At 38.5% G+C, this 16,627-nt stretch overlaps 2 protein-coding genes across 3 annotated transcripts; both read left to right on the forward strand.

Annotated features, from left to right (window-relative positions):
- dcun1d2a (DCN1, defective in cullin neddylation 1, domain containing 2a) lies at positions 1-5,999 on the forward strand. 2 transcript variants are annotated; one of them, XM_062432168.1, is made up of 7 exons: positions 1-67; positions 1,671-1,887; positions 2,024-2,192; positions 2,504-2,634; positions 3,343-3,425; positions 4,093-4,189; positions 4,305-5,999. In XM_062432168.1, the coding sequence occupies exons 1-7, from the start codon at positions 65-67 to the stop codon at positions 4,382-4,384; spliced, it is 780 nt and encodes a 259-aa protein (XP_062288152.1). In that variant the 5' UTR covers positions 1-64; the 3' UTR covers positions 4,385-5,999. The 2 variants fall into 2 exon arrangements, with proteins under 2 accessions (XP_062288152.1, XP_062288151.1); XM_062432167.1 differs by lacking the exon at positions 1-67 and having other exon boundaries at positions 1,542-1,887.
- A 1,555-nt stretch (positions 6,000-7,554) lies between these two features.
- LOC133993167 (growth hormone-regulated TBC protein 1-A-like) lies at positions 7,555-11,957 on the forward strand. Its single transcript, XM_062432036.1, has 8 exons — positions 7,555-7,616; positions 8,146-8,291; positions 9,037-9,195; positions 9,282-9,406; positions 9,845-9,941; positions 11,005-11,177; positions 11,270-11,455; positions 11,856-11,957. The coding sequence occupies exons 1-8, from the start codon at positions 7,555-7,557 to the stop codon at positions 11,955-11,957; spliced, it is 1,050 nt and encodes a 349-aa protein (XP_062288020.1).
- The last annotated feature ends 4,670 nt before the right edge of the window (positions 11,958-16,627 follow it).

Genomic DNA, 16,627 nt, shown 5'->3' on the forward strand with positions numbered 1-16,627 from the left:
TTCCGCGCAGGCGCACAATGAGCGATATTCGGGCTACCAAACTGGTCAAACAGCGGGTGTGAAAATGGTAGGTAACCAAAATAAACACAAACCCAGGCATTGGTTTTTGTGCCGTGGCGGCTTACATTTATGCCTGTTGTCGCATTATTAAAAGTTAGAGCTGTGTCGCGTTTTGTCAGGCTTACAGTGATCAGTTACTGCTGTTCGCCGCTGTTTCAGGGAAGGTCAGTTGATATTTTGAGAGCAGCTAGCTAGCTAGTTATATGTCCCTTTTTGGCAGTGTGGTAACTTCGGCTGTGAGTCGGTCAGCCGATGAGCCTCAAAGACAGAGGGAAATCCTGACACACCTATAACCACACTGACAGCCTGTTCCCGTAATATTATCCCCTTCGTTGATGTCAGTGAGAAATCCTGGCTAATTTAGCTATCGTTAGCCAGCAGAAGTTACTAGCGTTAGCTGGTGGTATGTAGACAATGCTAACCTATCGTTACCCATCTGGACGCTCAATAATCCGCTCTGTGTGGACTGCAGCCGGTACACACATTTGACTTCTTGTGGTTGTAATCACACCGGTTTGTGAAGTCTTTAGCAGGTTGGTGAACTCACAGAGTTAATATTGTCCTGTTTCAGGAAATGCTGCTCAGTGAAGTACAAGTGTTCAGATAGCTGGTGTGAAGAGATGGCATGGTGGTTTCTCTACAGGGGCAGTAAGAGCTGGGGGATCCGTTATATTAACTTAACAGATGTATCTGCTGGTTATATACTTGATTCATCTTAGATCTACTTACACCTGTAATAGTTTTCCAGAGTCAAAGACAACATTTTCTATTTGATTGTCTGTCCAATCAGCAGTCAAAAACGATATAAAGTTAAGTTTTAAGACAGTCAGTTCATTATCAAACTTTTCTGACGAATGACCAACTGGGTTATCGAATAATCGTCTCAGCTCTAAAATCAATTATAGTGTTAGGAGAATAGATATTACAATAAAGGGAGTTTAGTGACACAATATTCAGAATATACTCGTTTTGTTCTAGCTCAGTGAAATCTACACTGAATGCCCTCCTGCTTTACTGGTTAAAACAAAAGTTTATGTTAAGTTTTATGAAAGTATACATTTCCATTCCCCAAAATATAAAACATTATCACTACAAAGGTATTCATTATTGTGTCATTAGATTTTTTTTTTTAAATATATTGCCAGCTACAGTATGCCTGACAGGGTGCTTGTGTTACAGTCCAGACTTGCTGCACCTCTAGGTCCTGGTGCTGGCATCCCATTTCCCTACTCATGTTACATCTATGACTGTAGTTATCTGAGGGGCCCTCTGGGGTACAGCATGTGCTTTGAGAATCCACAACATCCCCCCTTCAGGAAAGCCCGCGTTGCCTTTGGACAGGACATAATCACCACGCCAGCTTCTTGGCTCATTACCTATCGTCGTGTGATTGTCGGTGTGACAGACTAACCTTTTGAAAGATGTGTCTGAGTGTCTCTGGGTGTCTCCCAGTCTTTCCTGTCCTCTTCACCGTTGCCTGAATGCCTTTAGATGTGTGTATCTCACTGTGTGTGCTTCTCTGTGTCTCGCTTTGCATTTGCGTGTTGTTGTCTGTACTCTCTGGTCTAATCGCACCCGTATCTGACCACCCCTGTCCTGTACTCGTGCAGCATAAGCTGAAGTCTTCGCAGAGGGACAAGGTACGGCAGTTCATGTCCTTCACACAGGCTGGGGAGAAGACAGCTGTGTACTGCCTCACACAGAATGACTGGAAACTAGAAGTGGCCACCGACAACTATTTTCAGAACCCCGATCTCTACTGTAAGGAATCCATGAAAACTTCAGTTGACCGGAAAAAGCTCGAGCAGCTCTACAATCGCTACAAAGGTCAGTGTTTTACACTTTAACTTTAAATATGTACTGGGGTGGATTTGTTTTTCGAAAAGGACGGTTTTCCTAAAAAGTTGTAAACTTCTTGTTTGCAAAAAGTGTGAATATTTGTTTCTTTTGTTCTTTCTGATAGATCCCCAGGATGAAAATAAGATTGGTATCGATGGGATCCAGCAGTTTTGTGACGACCTCTCGCTGGATCCAGCCAGCATCACTGTGCTGGTCGTTGCATGGAAGTTTCGTGCTGCCACTCAGTGTGAGTTCACCAAGAAGGAGTTTCTGGATGGAATGACAGAGCTGGGGTGAGTGTCGACATCACCAGCGCTTGACATGCTCTGAAGTGGGATATAAACAGTGGGGCCTGAAGTATCTTCGCATGGTGGTTCTCTTAGTGCAGCCCCAGGGAGGGAAGGTTGTCTATATATAGACCTTCTCCACCACAGCTTGAGTATTCTGTGTCTTCATGGAATGGCTCAATGGAGGAGCCGCAGTGGGTTTTGAGGGTTTATTAATCGTCAGCATCAACGCTGTCATGTGATAACTGGCTGGGGTGTCTGTGTGTGATCATGTAGAGTTTGTGTGTTTACACTGTGCTGAAATTGTCTGTTTGTAGGTGCGACAGCCCAGAGAAACTGAAGGCCCTTTTGCCAAGATTAGAGCAGGAGCTCAAAGATAGCGGGAAGTTCAAGGACTTCTACCAGTTCACCTTTAACTTTGCCAAAAATCCTGGACAGAAGGGTTTAGGTAAGAAGAGTGACAGTCAGAAGAACTTGAACAATGATTTCATTAAACTGCAAACAGTTGAACATAAAGCACTTTTAAGATATGGAATACGCAACATCTCTGGCTTCATCAAGTTGGTAAAGTGATGGCTTTATGTCATTCAGACATTGGTCACTTTTACATTGATATTCTTTACATTTTTCCACTGAGACATGACCATATATTTATGCAAAGAGAAAATACTTGTGCGATATTCGGCACCTGGTGCACTAGAGGGAGCTGAGAGAGAGAGAGAGCATGCATAGTTAGAAGGCATCACTGATAGATTTACAATTTCTGCTGTCGAAGCCTCAATCTGCCTGCTTTATAAGTCCGACATGCACAATCATTGGATTACAGGATGTTAACCTTCCACTCTCTTATTGATCATATATGAGATCATCAGTCTCTTCAACACTTTAAAATTGGCTCTCACTGTGTTTTTTTGGTTGTTTATTAAACACATTTCTAAATTACAGTGATGTTAGAAGGTTAAAGGATGTGTGTATTCCTCTCAGTGTGTTTGCTTCACCTTGTACTGCAGCAGCCGTCATGTTAATCTGACAGCATTCAATTCAGAATGCTGTCAGTAAGGAGTAAGGAGACCAACATGTTAAACTGCAGTCAGATTAAAGTGAAGGGGCACATGTCTGAAAGGAGCTTATGTGTTGTGTTTTTTCGTTTGTGCAGACTTGGAAATGGCCGTAGCCTACTGGAACCTGGTTCTGTCAGGACGATTTAAGTTCCTTGATCTTTGGAATAGATTCCTTTTGGTGAGTTAAAAAATTGATATAAGGGATGCACTGATCAAATATGTCAGATTGGTATCGCAACAACACTGTCTGAGAATCAGCCATGATGTGACTGATCCACATTAAGCACAAAGTTTCTTTGTCAATGGCAGCATGAAACTTCTGTGTTTTTACTGTTAGTTACACTCACTGAGTCACTGGAGTCATGGGCAAAACCTCACTGTAACTTGCATAAAAATTACGCCACTGAGTTCCACAGTTAGCTGTACATATTTTGAATTTAAGGAAAAAAGAAGCCACTAATATCAGATTGGAACTCCATATTCCCAGATATCATGAGCTGAGGTATCAGAACCTAAAACAGGAGGGAAACATTGGATGGTTGCATCCCTCATTGACATCCATGTGGTCCAGAGATTGGGAATTTGTGCCATTGATGGGTAAAGGTGTGTTGACTTTCATTACACCTCTCTGGGGGGCAGTGAGTGAAACCAGGTGGGGTTTGATTGAAATGAAAACTTGAAACAGATTCTTGGACCTCCAGATGCTGGCATCATCAATGATTTACTGTTGGCAAAAACTGCCCACACATCTTGGTTATGGATACGACTAAATTTGGAACCAAGATGTGTGATATCATGTGTATATATACCGAACTTTTATGCTCACCAGCAGTCGTCTATTTCAGGAACACCATAAACGATCCATCCCAAAAGACACGTGGAACCTATTGTTGGACTTTGGTAACATGATTGCAGACGACATGTCAAACTACGATGAGGAAGGTGAGTTGTAAAATTCCTTCAGATTTAGCAATGATGCATTTGCTTTCAAGTTAATGCAGTGAATTTTCCATTTAATCACTGTGACACTAATGATATCTTGGTGTTTATTTCTCAGGAGCATGGCCAGTCCTTATAGACGATTTTGTGGAATTCGCTCGACCAATTGTAACAGGATCAAAACGTAAAACTCTCTAAATCAAATCCCAACTCTGGAAAACCAGAACATTGTTTCTTTTACAGTGACTTCATAGTTTTTTTTAAGACTTGTACAAAAAAAAGTGAAAATCGTAGACTTCAGAGAGAAAACAGAAGCACTCGAAACTGTCAGGAAACCACCTTTCAGGGAGCTGAGTTCAAACTTTGAGAAGGAGAACTGGCCACATTTCTGTCCTCGTGAGACTGAGGCATTATATGGACATTGCCAGATCCACCTCTGTCTCCCCTGTTGGATTCTCAGCATCCTGGATGCCCCTCTGCTCTGCTCCAGGAGGAGCATTACCTATGGGGATGGACACAGCACTGAGAGGAGGTTCAACTGGCTGTGTGTACTCTAAAGAGACTGGAGAGGGAAAGCTGTGTGTTTTTAAGATTCTTCCTAGTTGGCTTTGTTTTGTTATTTGAAGCTCTGAGTGACTGTGCAAAGTTCCCATGTCTTACTCTAACTTTGGGACAGAGTGCTCACTACACCAGCACCAACAGAACTGTTGCAGTTTTACTGTACATACTGTATCTATTGGGACAGTTTACAAAGAGAGCTATATGAAGAATAATATAAATATGTTCAATTTATAAATGCAAAAGATGATTCTTTTATGTACAGTCAATGCTAAGATCTCTAACGGGATGCCTCAATATCGTGGATGATATGCTGTTGGTATAATTGTTAGGTGGATCTGTCAAGTAATTGAGTTGTGAGCTTCTCATTGAAAGCATGTTAAACACATTTTACGTCACCTCGGGCTGGTTTCAGAAATACATTTTCACTAAAGTAAAGGCGATGTTTTAATTTAGTTTTTGGTACCTGTCAGGATAATCTCAGTTGGCAGTTTGTCTTGAATCGTAAATGTCCCACAGTACCACGATTTTGCTTTCAAAAGAGGATTTCCTTTTAACTGTCAGGGAAAGAGTTCCGTTTTTATCAGTCGATCCCTCTGAGACAGTAGTGAAGCTAAAGTGACTATTCAGCAGCATTTAAGAGACATATAAATTTAAGAAATTAGAGGCCGTTAGGATTGCATGGCACATATCTATGTTATGGCAGCGCAAAGCCCCTTAGTTCAGAAGCCAGGACAATAAAGAGGGCAATGATAAGACGACAAAGTAAGCCTTAAGAATAAATACCTGTCTGTTCAATATTTATGTTTTCTGTTCAAGCCCATCTGTTCAGTGTTACTGAAGGTAGTGAAAATTAGAATATATTGTTGATACATCATGTAAGTAGCCTAAGTATATTGTTCATTTAAGAAAGATGAATAAAGCATGAGTTTTTCCATAATCATACATGTATTTAGCTCTTTTGTTATTGATAAGATAGATAATGGGCATTTTTTTTAAATATCAAATGCATATAGTGCAGCTGCTTAGAAAAGAGTGTCTTTCTTTAATCACAATTATAAATTACAGCCAGAAAAGTTAATGTGACTGTGAAACAAAGCTTTAATTTTACTTTTTTTGATCTGGTCCTTCATGTTGTTGGTTGTTAATAACAAATAGGATTTCACAAGATTTGTTTTATTGGACTTGTGAATGGCTTTACTGTGTAACACTTGAGCAGTATTACATCAGGATGTCAGTAGCACTCAGACTAGTGGTACAGTCAAAGTTTTCATTGTGTGTGTTTTTTTGTTTTTTTTAACCCTTCCATCAGAAACTCAATGCCAAATGACTTTGTTATATCGGTGCAACTCAACTGTCTGTTGTTGTACCATCTTTTGTGAAAGACCCCTAATCTATTGCCAACCACAAAAACATTTTTTTATAAACAAATGTACATTTAATTTTAGTCGCTAGTATACCATTGAGAATGACAAGAAAAGGGGAGATGATTGGGTTGTTAAAACCCTTCTCCACACAAAAATGTGTCTTGCCTGTTGTAGCCTACCTTCAGTTGGATGTTTGACCTTCCCTGTGCAGAGTATTTGCATCACAACTAGTCTGGAGCCAATCGAGGGCCAGTGTACCACTTGGACAAGTGTGATGTGTAAACTCAAAGCCTCCAGTGCACAAACACTGAGAAGGGACTACAGTAAAGTAGGAAATGACACATTTGCATATTCATAGGTTCTGGATTTTTAATCAGGTAGGATGAGAAGATGCCATTTTAAAGATCCCCTCCAGATATTTACTATTAAGTTATAGTTTTTAGTTAAAATCCTTGAAAATGACATCTTCTCCTTCATCCTCATTAAAATTACAGAATCTTTGAATATGCAAATATTCTTCATTTCATTTCATGAATATTCTTCATTTCATTTGTTTTCTACTTCACTGTAAAGTCTATTCTCAGTGTTTGTGCACTGGAGGCTTCAGGTGTCCACATCACACTTGTGTAAGTACAATATTGTACTACAATTGGTTCCAAACTTGTGAGATCACAAATCCTGCTTGTTGGCCCGCCCCCTTAAAATGTGATTTTAAATTAGCTCACTTTCAGCAGATGAATGTGAGAACAGCCTCTAGTGTCAAACTCTGCACATACATCATTATGCACAGTGAAGCTCAAACATCCAACTGAAGGAACAAGAAGAAGAAAACATAATTGAGTGGTGGGAGACTTTAAGCATTTTTGAAATGATAATTGAATTGAATTGAATTGAATTTAACTGAATTGTTTTTTTCATGGAAAAGATTGTTCTGTCATAAAACATGTGGAGGGGATCTTTAACTACAAAGAAGAGAAGCCAAGAACAGGGCTGTAGCTACACTGAGGTCATGTTTTCTGTGTTGCATTTTTTGCAGGGGGAGAATTTGGACTCATGACTTCAATATTTATAGACTGACTTAAAACGTACAAAATTACAGTTGCTAATACTATTATCACCATAACTACTACTACTGCTGCTGCTACAGTCAGTTCCAGCACAATGTCTATCATCACATACTGTGCATATAAGCAAACACTCTCTCTCCCTCCAATTGTTTTTCATGCAAATAAAACTCATACCCGTGGATGCACCTGGGTGTTTCTTGACCTAGCCCCTCCCCACAGTAAATGCTGTAAGGTGAGACATTCGAAACTCTGACGGCTTTGTTATTTACCTTGACGGCACCCAGCTCTTTTACGAGGAATAAAAATGAAATAACCTCAGCAGTGCAGGTTGTTTATAGCCGTGGTGGACTACTGTACCTGCAGTACTTTGCACGCAATGGAGAATGAAATAGAAGGAAATGCTTCTCAACCTCTTCCATGTAATAATGACAATGACAGGTAAGCTTCATGTTGAGTTGTGTTTTCTTGGACTTCACCTTCAATCATTCTTTTATTGAGTGTGGATTTGATTTCACAGCATCAAGTTGTTGTGTTTTTGAGACGATAATGCTCACAGAAAGCTGTTACATGGTTAGATGTATTGTCATTTTCCTACCTGCTACCTGTTGGTTACATCAGCTCCTTTCCTCATCAAGTCTTTAATCTCTTATTTAAGGGGCTCAGTGAAATATTGCAGCAAAGTGTTATTTTGTGGGGGAAAAGAAATACTTTTCAAGGATATCTTGAGCTCTAGCTTTGCTCCTTGCTTGTAATCCCTCTTTTAAGTAAGTAAGTAATTTAAAATTTACAAGTCACGCAGCCAGGGCATTTGATCTCCCCGCTACAGAAACCTTACCCAGTGGAGCCTCTTGTAGTGTCTGTCATCAGAGAATAGGGCAGAGAAAGAAGGGTGGAAAAGTGAGCCTACTGTCAGTCCTTTCATCAGTGTTCAGTGTCATTGAGTTGAACGTTGGATTTTCCCCAGCAGGATTGACCCCTATGGCTTCACGAGACGTCACGATTTTGAGTCCTACAAGGACATGATGAATGAGTACTTGGCTGTCCTCAACAGAAGATCCATGAGATGGTCCAAGCTCCTTCAAGGGAAACCCCATGTGGAGAAGAACGTGACAGGTACCAGATACAACACACACACATGCTGTTTTGCTTTCATATTTTTTTATTTTTTTTATTTTATTAGTTTACACATAATACAAATGATACAGATTATACACATAGATAACATGAAATGTGTTGGCGATGTGCAAAAAACCCTCAAGGGGGCTTATTCAAGGCACTCTCCAGTGTGAGTTACATTAATCAAAGGAAAAAACAGAAAACTAAGATTGTTAAAAGGAAGGTCAAAAGAGAGATTAAGTTTTCACAAGAGATACAGATACATTTACATATATGCTGTACAGTTGCACAAAGAAAACTTAGATAACATTGCAACGATAAAAACAAATCTTTTACATCTTTCTTAAAATTTGCATGTGCTAAATTAAAAAATTGAGATGGTAATGCATTCCATATCACTGAACCTCTGTAGATTAGACCAAACTGTAACCGAGATGTTGGACGGATAGGAGGCCTGAGTTTAAAGTTATTACGGGTGAAATAATTATGAAATTGGTGATAGTAGGAATACAGTTCCTGATAAAATGAAGGAAGGGTCTTGTTCAGAGAATTGTATACAAATAAAGCAATCTGTAACTGGTTGACTTGATACACGGTGAGGATGCCTGATCTTAAAAACAAGGGATAAGACGAATGAGTCTGATGTACACAGTAAATTATTCTTAATGCTCGTTTCTGAAGACGTTTCTTCAAGTGCTCTGCAGTTAAATTGATGTCATTTTATAAAAATCTGTTTTGGAAGTGAAGAGGTATGTGCGTAAAGGTGTGCCCAATGAGCACCGAGCCAGAGTCTGGATGGCAGCGAGTGGTGCCCAGGAACAACTGGACCGGAACCCAGGACACTACCAGTCACTGCTGGCAATGGAGCATGACACCCGGCTGAGGGAAACCATCCAAACAGGTTTCCTTATCATCAAAACACACAACTTGTACTAACACATACAGTAGATCCATATAGTAGTACAATTCTTCTAATCCTTTTGGCAGATATGCATAGGACCTTTCCTGACAACATCCTCTTCCAGAGCAAAGATGAGCCGGGTCTACAGAGAGCTCTGTTCAACGTGCTGCTGGCCTACGGACACCATAATAAGGCAGTGGGATACTGTCAGGTGAAGAAGATATCTAACTCTCCTCACACACAACAAAACATATGTTTACCTAAAAAAACAGAATCAGCTACTTTTCTTATTATTTAAATACATCTGTGGGATTTTCCCCAAGTAAAACTTTTTTTACTTCCTGTACTGTGTTTCTAATCAATGATAGCTGCCATGTAATAATGCATCTAATTAATGTAGTTGATGCAACCTGAGAACTCACACTCATCAAATAATGGAGAGGAGATCATCTGAGTTACTAATTATAAAATGATCAGGTATGTAGGTAGCTGTATTCACTAGATATACAAGTATGTATTTACCACAGTATATTCATGACAAGAGCAATATTTGGAAATTATTTTAGGCAGCATGTGCTTTGGTCTGTAGCATCAGTGACCCAGAAGTTAGACAAAGCAGTTATATGATCACTGTTTTTGTTTATTCCAGGGCATGAACTTTATTGCAGGATACCTCATCATCATTACTAATGATGAAGAGAAATCCTTCTGGCTCATGGATGCACTGCTGGGAAGGATACTCCCAGGTAGACCTTTTAATGCAATGTGCTTTATGTTAATTGAATGTTGGATGAACATATGGATATTAAAAAGTATAAATGTATTAAAATTAATAATATAATTAATAACATACTCAGTTGATGTATCTAGAGCTGCAATGCTTAGTTGACTAATGGATTAGTCGATCCTCAGAAAATTAGCCACCAACTAATTTGGTATCATCATTTATCACATTAAATTTCACAAAATTTCTGTTTCCAGTTTCTCAAATATTGATATTTTCTGTCTACTTTTAGTACTCTTTGATAGTCAAATTAATATATTTGGGTTGCGGACTGTTGGTCAGGATAAAACAAAACATTCAAGGATGTCACACTGGGAAACAGTGATGGATATTTTTCATCATTTATTAACATTTTATAGACCAAGCAACTAATTGGTAGGTGAAAAAAAATAATCAGAAGATGAAATTTAAATTTAAATTAGTTGAAAGAAGTGTAGGGATCCTAAAACAGCTCTTAACTTTGCTCCAGTTAAAGCAGCAGCATCTTGCAACAAGTACAGACTTTCAGACTAGTATAAACTTCTGGGCAGAACTGAGGGCAAGGTAGAGAAAGGAAGCTTATACCTGCAACAAATATCTGAATAAAGACAAGATAATGCAACTATTTTCCTTTTATATAGCTAAAATTAGTCATAGATACACCACATGCAAATTCATTTGCATGTGCATGTGCAACATGCTGTTTATCTCTTTACCTCCTTAAACTTCCTGTGTGTTATCTTGACTCACTCGGAGCATCCTAATACTGATGTCATAGACAGATTTGTAACATAATGAACAAAGCTAAAATATTTCTGAAGTAATCGCTAAGTTGTGCGTCAATAGCATAGCAGTCCATTGGTGCTGTTATATAAAAGAGTAGTAGTGGACCAAGGTTGGAGTCTTGCAGCACTTCAGATGAAAAATTAATTTACACCAGAAATTCTTTTTTTTCCTTTTTTTTTGAGACTTTGATCTGATCTGAGAAAAAAACAGTTTAGACTGACAAACATCAACTCATTTACTGTGAATGCACGTTAATGTAGACTACTACAGTCCGGCTATGTTGGGGCTGAAGACTGACCAGGAGGTTCTTGGGGATTTGGTAAAGACTAAATCCCCTGCGGTAGGCCAGCTCATGGACCAGTATCCTGGCATATGGACCCTGTTGGTTTCGCGTTGGTTCATCTGCCTCTTCATTGACATACTACCAATTGAGGTGAAAACTTGCATTATGGAAAAATCAGGAATTCATGGAGATGTTGAAGTGCTTTATTTTACAGACATCTGTCCTGTTTCTTGTACTTGTAGACAGTTCTGCGTGTCTGGGACTGTCTCTTCTATGAAGGCTCCAAGGTGCTTTTCCGTGTCGCACTGACTCTCATCCTTCACCACCAGCCTGAGATCCTAAGAGCTCGCTCTTTGCCTGATGTGTGTGAGTGCTTCAAACAGATCACCAGTGGAGCTTTCACTCTGGACTGCCACACCTTCATGCAGGTATACAACATTATTATTGGTTTCTCCTAACACTACCAAGCATCCCATTTTTCAAGATGTCTACTTTAGAAAAGATTCACTACTTTGAGAACTGGAAGAGAATATCTCTAAATGGCAAACTAATGGGAGAGAGTGGTGAATCTTTGGTGCATCCTCGAAAACATCTTTGACTTAGCTCATGTGGGCGAGGTCACACAGAAAATAGATATAAAAAAATACCACTCAGAAAAGGTGGTGTCATGACTCATTTTCATCCTTTTTATGGATTATGTCACATTTAATCTCTCTTTGCAATTTCTTTCAAGATGCGTTGGTTTATTATGGTTTTCATTCTGATTGTGAATGGATTAAAATAATCATAATCAGTTAAATGATGTTTTCTTTATCTGTGTTTTTGCAGAGAATCTTTACAGAACCTGGCAGTCTGTCTATGGCAACTATCGATAAACTAAGAAACAAATTCAGACAAAAAATTCAGGAGGAGGAATCTAGACAGCCCTGAAGTTTTGGATCCACCATTTCCCCACTGGACTGTAATGCCTTTCATTCATCGACACTGTACTATTAACAACACTGACTTATTACTAAATGGACATTCTGGTGACTTTTTCTATACTTCTGTGTTGGGCTGGGCAGTACATCAATACTATATCGATAACATGATATGACACGCGTTATCTTTTCCTGGTTTTAAAGGCTGTATTACAGTAAAGTGATGTCGTTTTCTGAAGTTACAAGACTTTTCTAGCTGTTCTAATATTTGCATTTACCATCTTGGTCATTATATCCAAATTACTGATGATTATGAATGAAATCTCATTGTGTAAATATTTTGTGAAAGCACCAATAGTCATCCCTAAAATGCTGTCGCAACATAAAGATTAAGGCTTTTGGCAAAAAAATCTGTGTTATTTGATTTTGTCTATATGGCCCGGCCCTACTTCTGTGATCAGCAAGCTATTTTAAGCTGCACTGTAACAAATTTCACTGTAAAATAACAGTAAATTACTGGCAGCAGGGACGCCAGTAATTTACTGTTATTTTACAGTCCATAAACTGTAATTTACTTTAACAGTATATTACTGTATTTTGGATTACAGTATATTACTGTAGGATAACGGTGGGTGTTGCGGTTATTTTACAGCGCATCTACCGTCATTCATTTAACAGTATAATACCGTTTTTTGGATTACAGTACATGACGGTAGGATAACTGGGTTATGGTAATTTTACAGCGCATCTACCGTGATTTAATTAACAGTATATTACCGTTTTTTGGATTACAGTACATGACAGTAGGATAACTGTGGGCTATGGTAATTTTACAGCATATGCCAGTGTGCTATAAAATCTGCTATTTTTGTATTTAATTCGTATAAAACCATACCAATTTAAAAAAGTATTAGTAGTATCAAATTCCCAGCCCGCAAGCTACCTCATAGTCATGGTGACAGCCAGTCAACATCCAAAAGTCCTACAATAAACACACAGCTTGACGTTTCTAGTATTTACTAAGGTCTTGCCTTCTAGTGCTCAGAAACACATTCATCAACAACACGTATGACTGTCCTCCTGTCTGCGCTCAACTGAAGAAAAGTAGCAGGTTAAGCTAGCGGAGGACACGGAGGACTAGAGTAGCACAGAGTGGACAGTATTACGAGCGCTCACTCTGACCCTGTTTTCAAGAACCAAGAACCACAACTGACAGAGCAGAGCACTCACTTTAACTTAATAACTTAACTTTAAAGCAAAATAAAGTTACCAAACTGTCTGAGATGTGTCTGGCATATGGTTTCTATGCATGCTGGCTCAATAAAGAGACATTATCATAACTGAATTGATTAAATTTCATTTTGTTATTGCCAATCATTCCTGAACTCTGACCTTGAGACTTAAAGTAATACGTTTGAGATCCCTTGATAAAGAACACAAAAGATTATACATTCCATAACACTGCTGTAATTTATTTAAGTTCTAAATTGTACAGCACTTTGTAAGCTAAAACAACATTTAGAACATTTTGTATTATAAAAATGACAAGGTAGCCTATTGCATTACCACACTTGCCTCCAATAAAATCATTAATGACAGGCTTTACTGAACTCATGGGCAAAATAGTGTCAAGAACAGTGTAATACTGCATTTAAATAACATCGACAACAGTGTAACAGAACAGTCCAGCTTTTGCATGTGACTACTTGACTGCAGCGTTTGGCTGATATCCTCAGTCACCAATGACGAGAGCCTGTAAAACAAAAAAACAAAAAATGAGCAACACAACATACTCGTACTATAAAAATATGAAAAACTACTGGAGGGAGGGTTAGGTTACTACAATGGACTACTTAATAAAATGTGTTTGGTATGATTTTAATGTTACTCCTGGGAGGAACACACTGGCACACTGGCACTGGCACACCTTACTTCTCCATCTGGTGAGAGACTGGCGATTGCAGGTCCTCAATCCTCCCGTTCCTTCCCGTTTGTGGTTGCACAGCCAGCTCTATAATGTCACAAGTTAACACAAGTTAGTTATATCTTAACATTGTAATTAGCGATTAACTTTAATTATGTAGTATTCTCTAAGATGTTCATTTAAATAAATGCCTGTTAAGCCACTATCGCCGCATGGAGTAACACAATAGTGAGAGCCCTTGAATTTGCAGCAATACGACGAGTATAATTACTAACTGTATGATCAGTGGTGACTTTCCCGGGACTTTTTCAAAGACAGCGCACAGTTGGTGACGTGTTTTACCTCACCCAGCAGCGGTTGGTCCGCCAAAGAGAGTATATTAGCTAATCCGCTGCAGACCTAGCTACCTGAAGGTAGCTCGCTCCAGGTGAAGCCGTTTGGCGTGTCGCCTACTGTTTTTTCAAGTAACGTCGTCTGCGTGACGTCACACAGCCGACAGCCGCCACAGAGAATCAAACTGAGATCTTAAGAGATTACTGCCTTTACTGCCTTTACTGCCTTTTTGATCATTTCAAATGAGTCAAATGATGTCCTATCTTATTAACAAAACTATTTACTGAAAGGCTGGACAACTAGTGTGCTGTTAATAGACTGGCCTGTATTTGTATGAATTTTTAAATGAAGTTAAATTAATAAATGATAGGATAATGACACAAACTTTAATATAAAATAACTTTATAAAGGTCAGCAAAAGCTATAGCTAAGTGAGTTCAAGCTAGCAAGAGAGCTTGCTTCTTTTAGTCCTATGTAGCAACCTGAATTAATGAAACAGTCCTAACAAAACATCTGAAATGTCAACAGTTCAATAATCATGCAGACAAAACAACACTGGACACTACCAAGCATAACTTTACTTTACCTGCTCTGTTGAACTCCACTTGGACTTCTCTGGCTGGTATGATGACAAAGCTGTGCTCTCCAAAGTCAAGTTCTTGTCACTCAAAAATGAATAGTTTAAGGAGTTTGAGCAATAAAAAAGCACTATCATCAAAATAGAGGCATAAGACCGCAATCATCAGTTAGATGATGATGGATAGTGACTGGACTTGAGAAGGGATGATAGCACATGTATCCACTGCTTGACAGAAAATACTGTTTAATGCTGTTAAATGACAGTTTCTTATTGTTAACTGAACATTAACTTAATTTACATGTAAACACGAATATTTAACAGTAATTTACAATTATTATAAAATACAGTAAAATACTGTTGTAATCCACCGTAAATTTACAGCAATTCATTATAAATACTGTTTAATGCTGTTCAAATACAATTATCTACTGTTATTTTTAATTGACCGATTTAACTGTTAATTTACATGTGAGGGATGAATATTTAACAGTATTTTACAATTATTATAAAATACAGTAGGATACTGTTGAAAATCCACCGTAAATACACAGTAATTCGTTACAGTGTGGGTGTCTGAAATACATGCTGAAGCTTCTAAAGTTATGTCAGTGTTTTTGATCTTTTGTTGAGGGTCCTGTGTTCATCTGAATAATTTTGCTGCTATAGATACTTAAAGATCATCACACCTCTTGCCTTGGTTTTTAAATCTGTCATGTTTATTACCCTTAGCAACAGTTGTGAGAATCTTACCTGCACTAAATGTCCACTTCTCTTTACGAACAAAACTTAAGATGTTTTGAATGTTGGTGTGGGTACTGCTGACTTAATTTACAGATCTTGGTGTTAAACTCTTTCTTGTTAACTCAAACCTAATAATTGGCCTGATGGTTTTCCTGAATAAACTGAACTTAAAAAACAAAACAAAAAAACATCTTTGACAAAGAAATGTAAGAAGAGATGGTCATTTCAGCATTATGTGATAGTCTTAAACAGCTGGACAGTTACTGTTGATTATAGACTGTGTAAATAATGTTTCAAACCGTTTCAGACAAAGCATCAGGGGGCTGGTCCAGAGGCAGGTATTTGCCTTCCTTTGCCGAGTATAACCTAGAACAACTTAAAATCTTCAAATTTGAAACAAACTGAAGTAAATACATTAGGTTTTATTCACATAATTGGGTGAATTGACTTCTGGGGAAAGGCCTGAGGACTGGCATAACAGTCAAACACCTTTGAACCACCCTCCCCTGCACTGCATGCACAGGCAGAAAAACAGCTTGAAAAGAAAAAAAATGACAATGGGCCAAGCACTGTACTTTGATGTTTTAGCTGCATGTACGCCAAAAGTGATAAATCCAGTCAGCATCGAGACACAGGTTCTGAGACCTGTTGGCAGAAAACCTGCGTGAATGAAATCTACTATAGTTCAACTTTATCTAAACCTCAGACTGAAACTGTGGGTTAATTAACATGGAATTGGTAATCATTTATTCTTTGCACAGCACAGTTGTAATTGACCCTCTGACATATGAAAAATGTGTATACGCCCATTTCATGCAGTAAGTTATGACATTGTGACAGTGAGCCAGCATGCACAAAACCATGACCCTGAAACTGAAGCAGCTAAATGAATTCAGCCATTATTATCATTTACACCAGTACTTTTCCTACTGACATGTCATAATGTTGTTGAATTAATGTAATACATTTACAATGTTCAATACTACAATTACTCTCAAATGCTGTTTCACCACTTTTAATGAGTCCAAACAAACGGGACTGACCAGGAACAGGTTTGACTGATGGAACTGACTAAAGGCAAAACAAAAATACAAACAGCCAC

The sequence above is a fragment of the Scomber scombrus genome, chromosome 13 (assembly GCF_963691925.1).
Source record: "Scomber scombrus chromosome 13, fScoSco1.1, whole genome shotgun sequence".
NCBI classification, from domain to species: domain Eukaryota; kingdom Metazoa; phylum Chordata; class Actinopteri; order Scombriformes; family Scombridae; genus Scomber; species Scomber scombrus.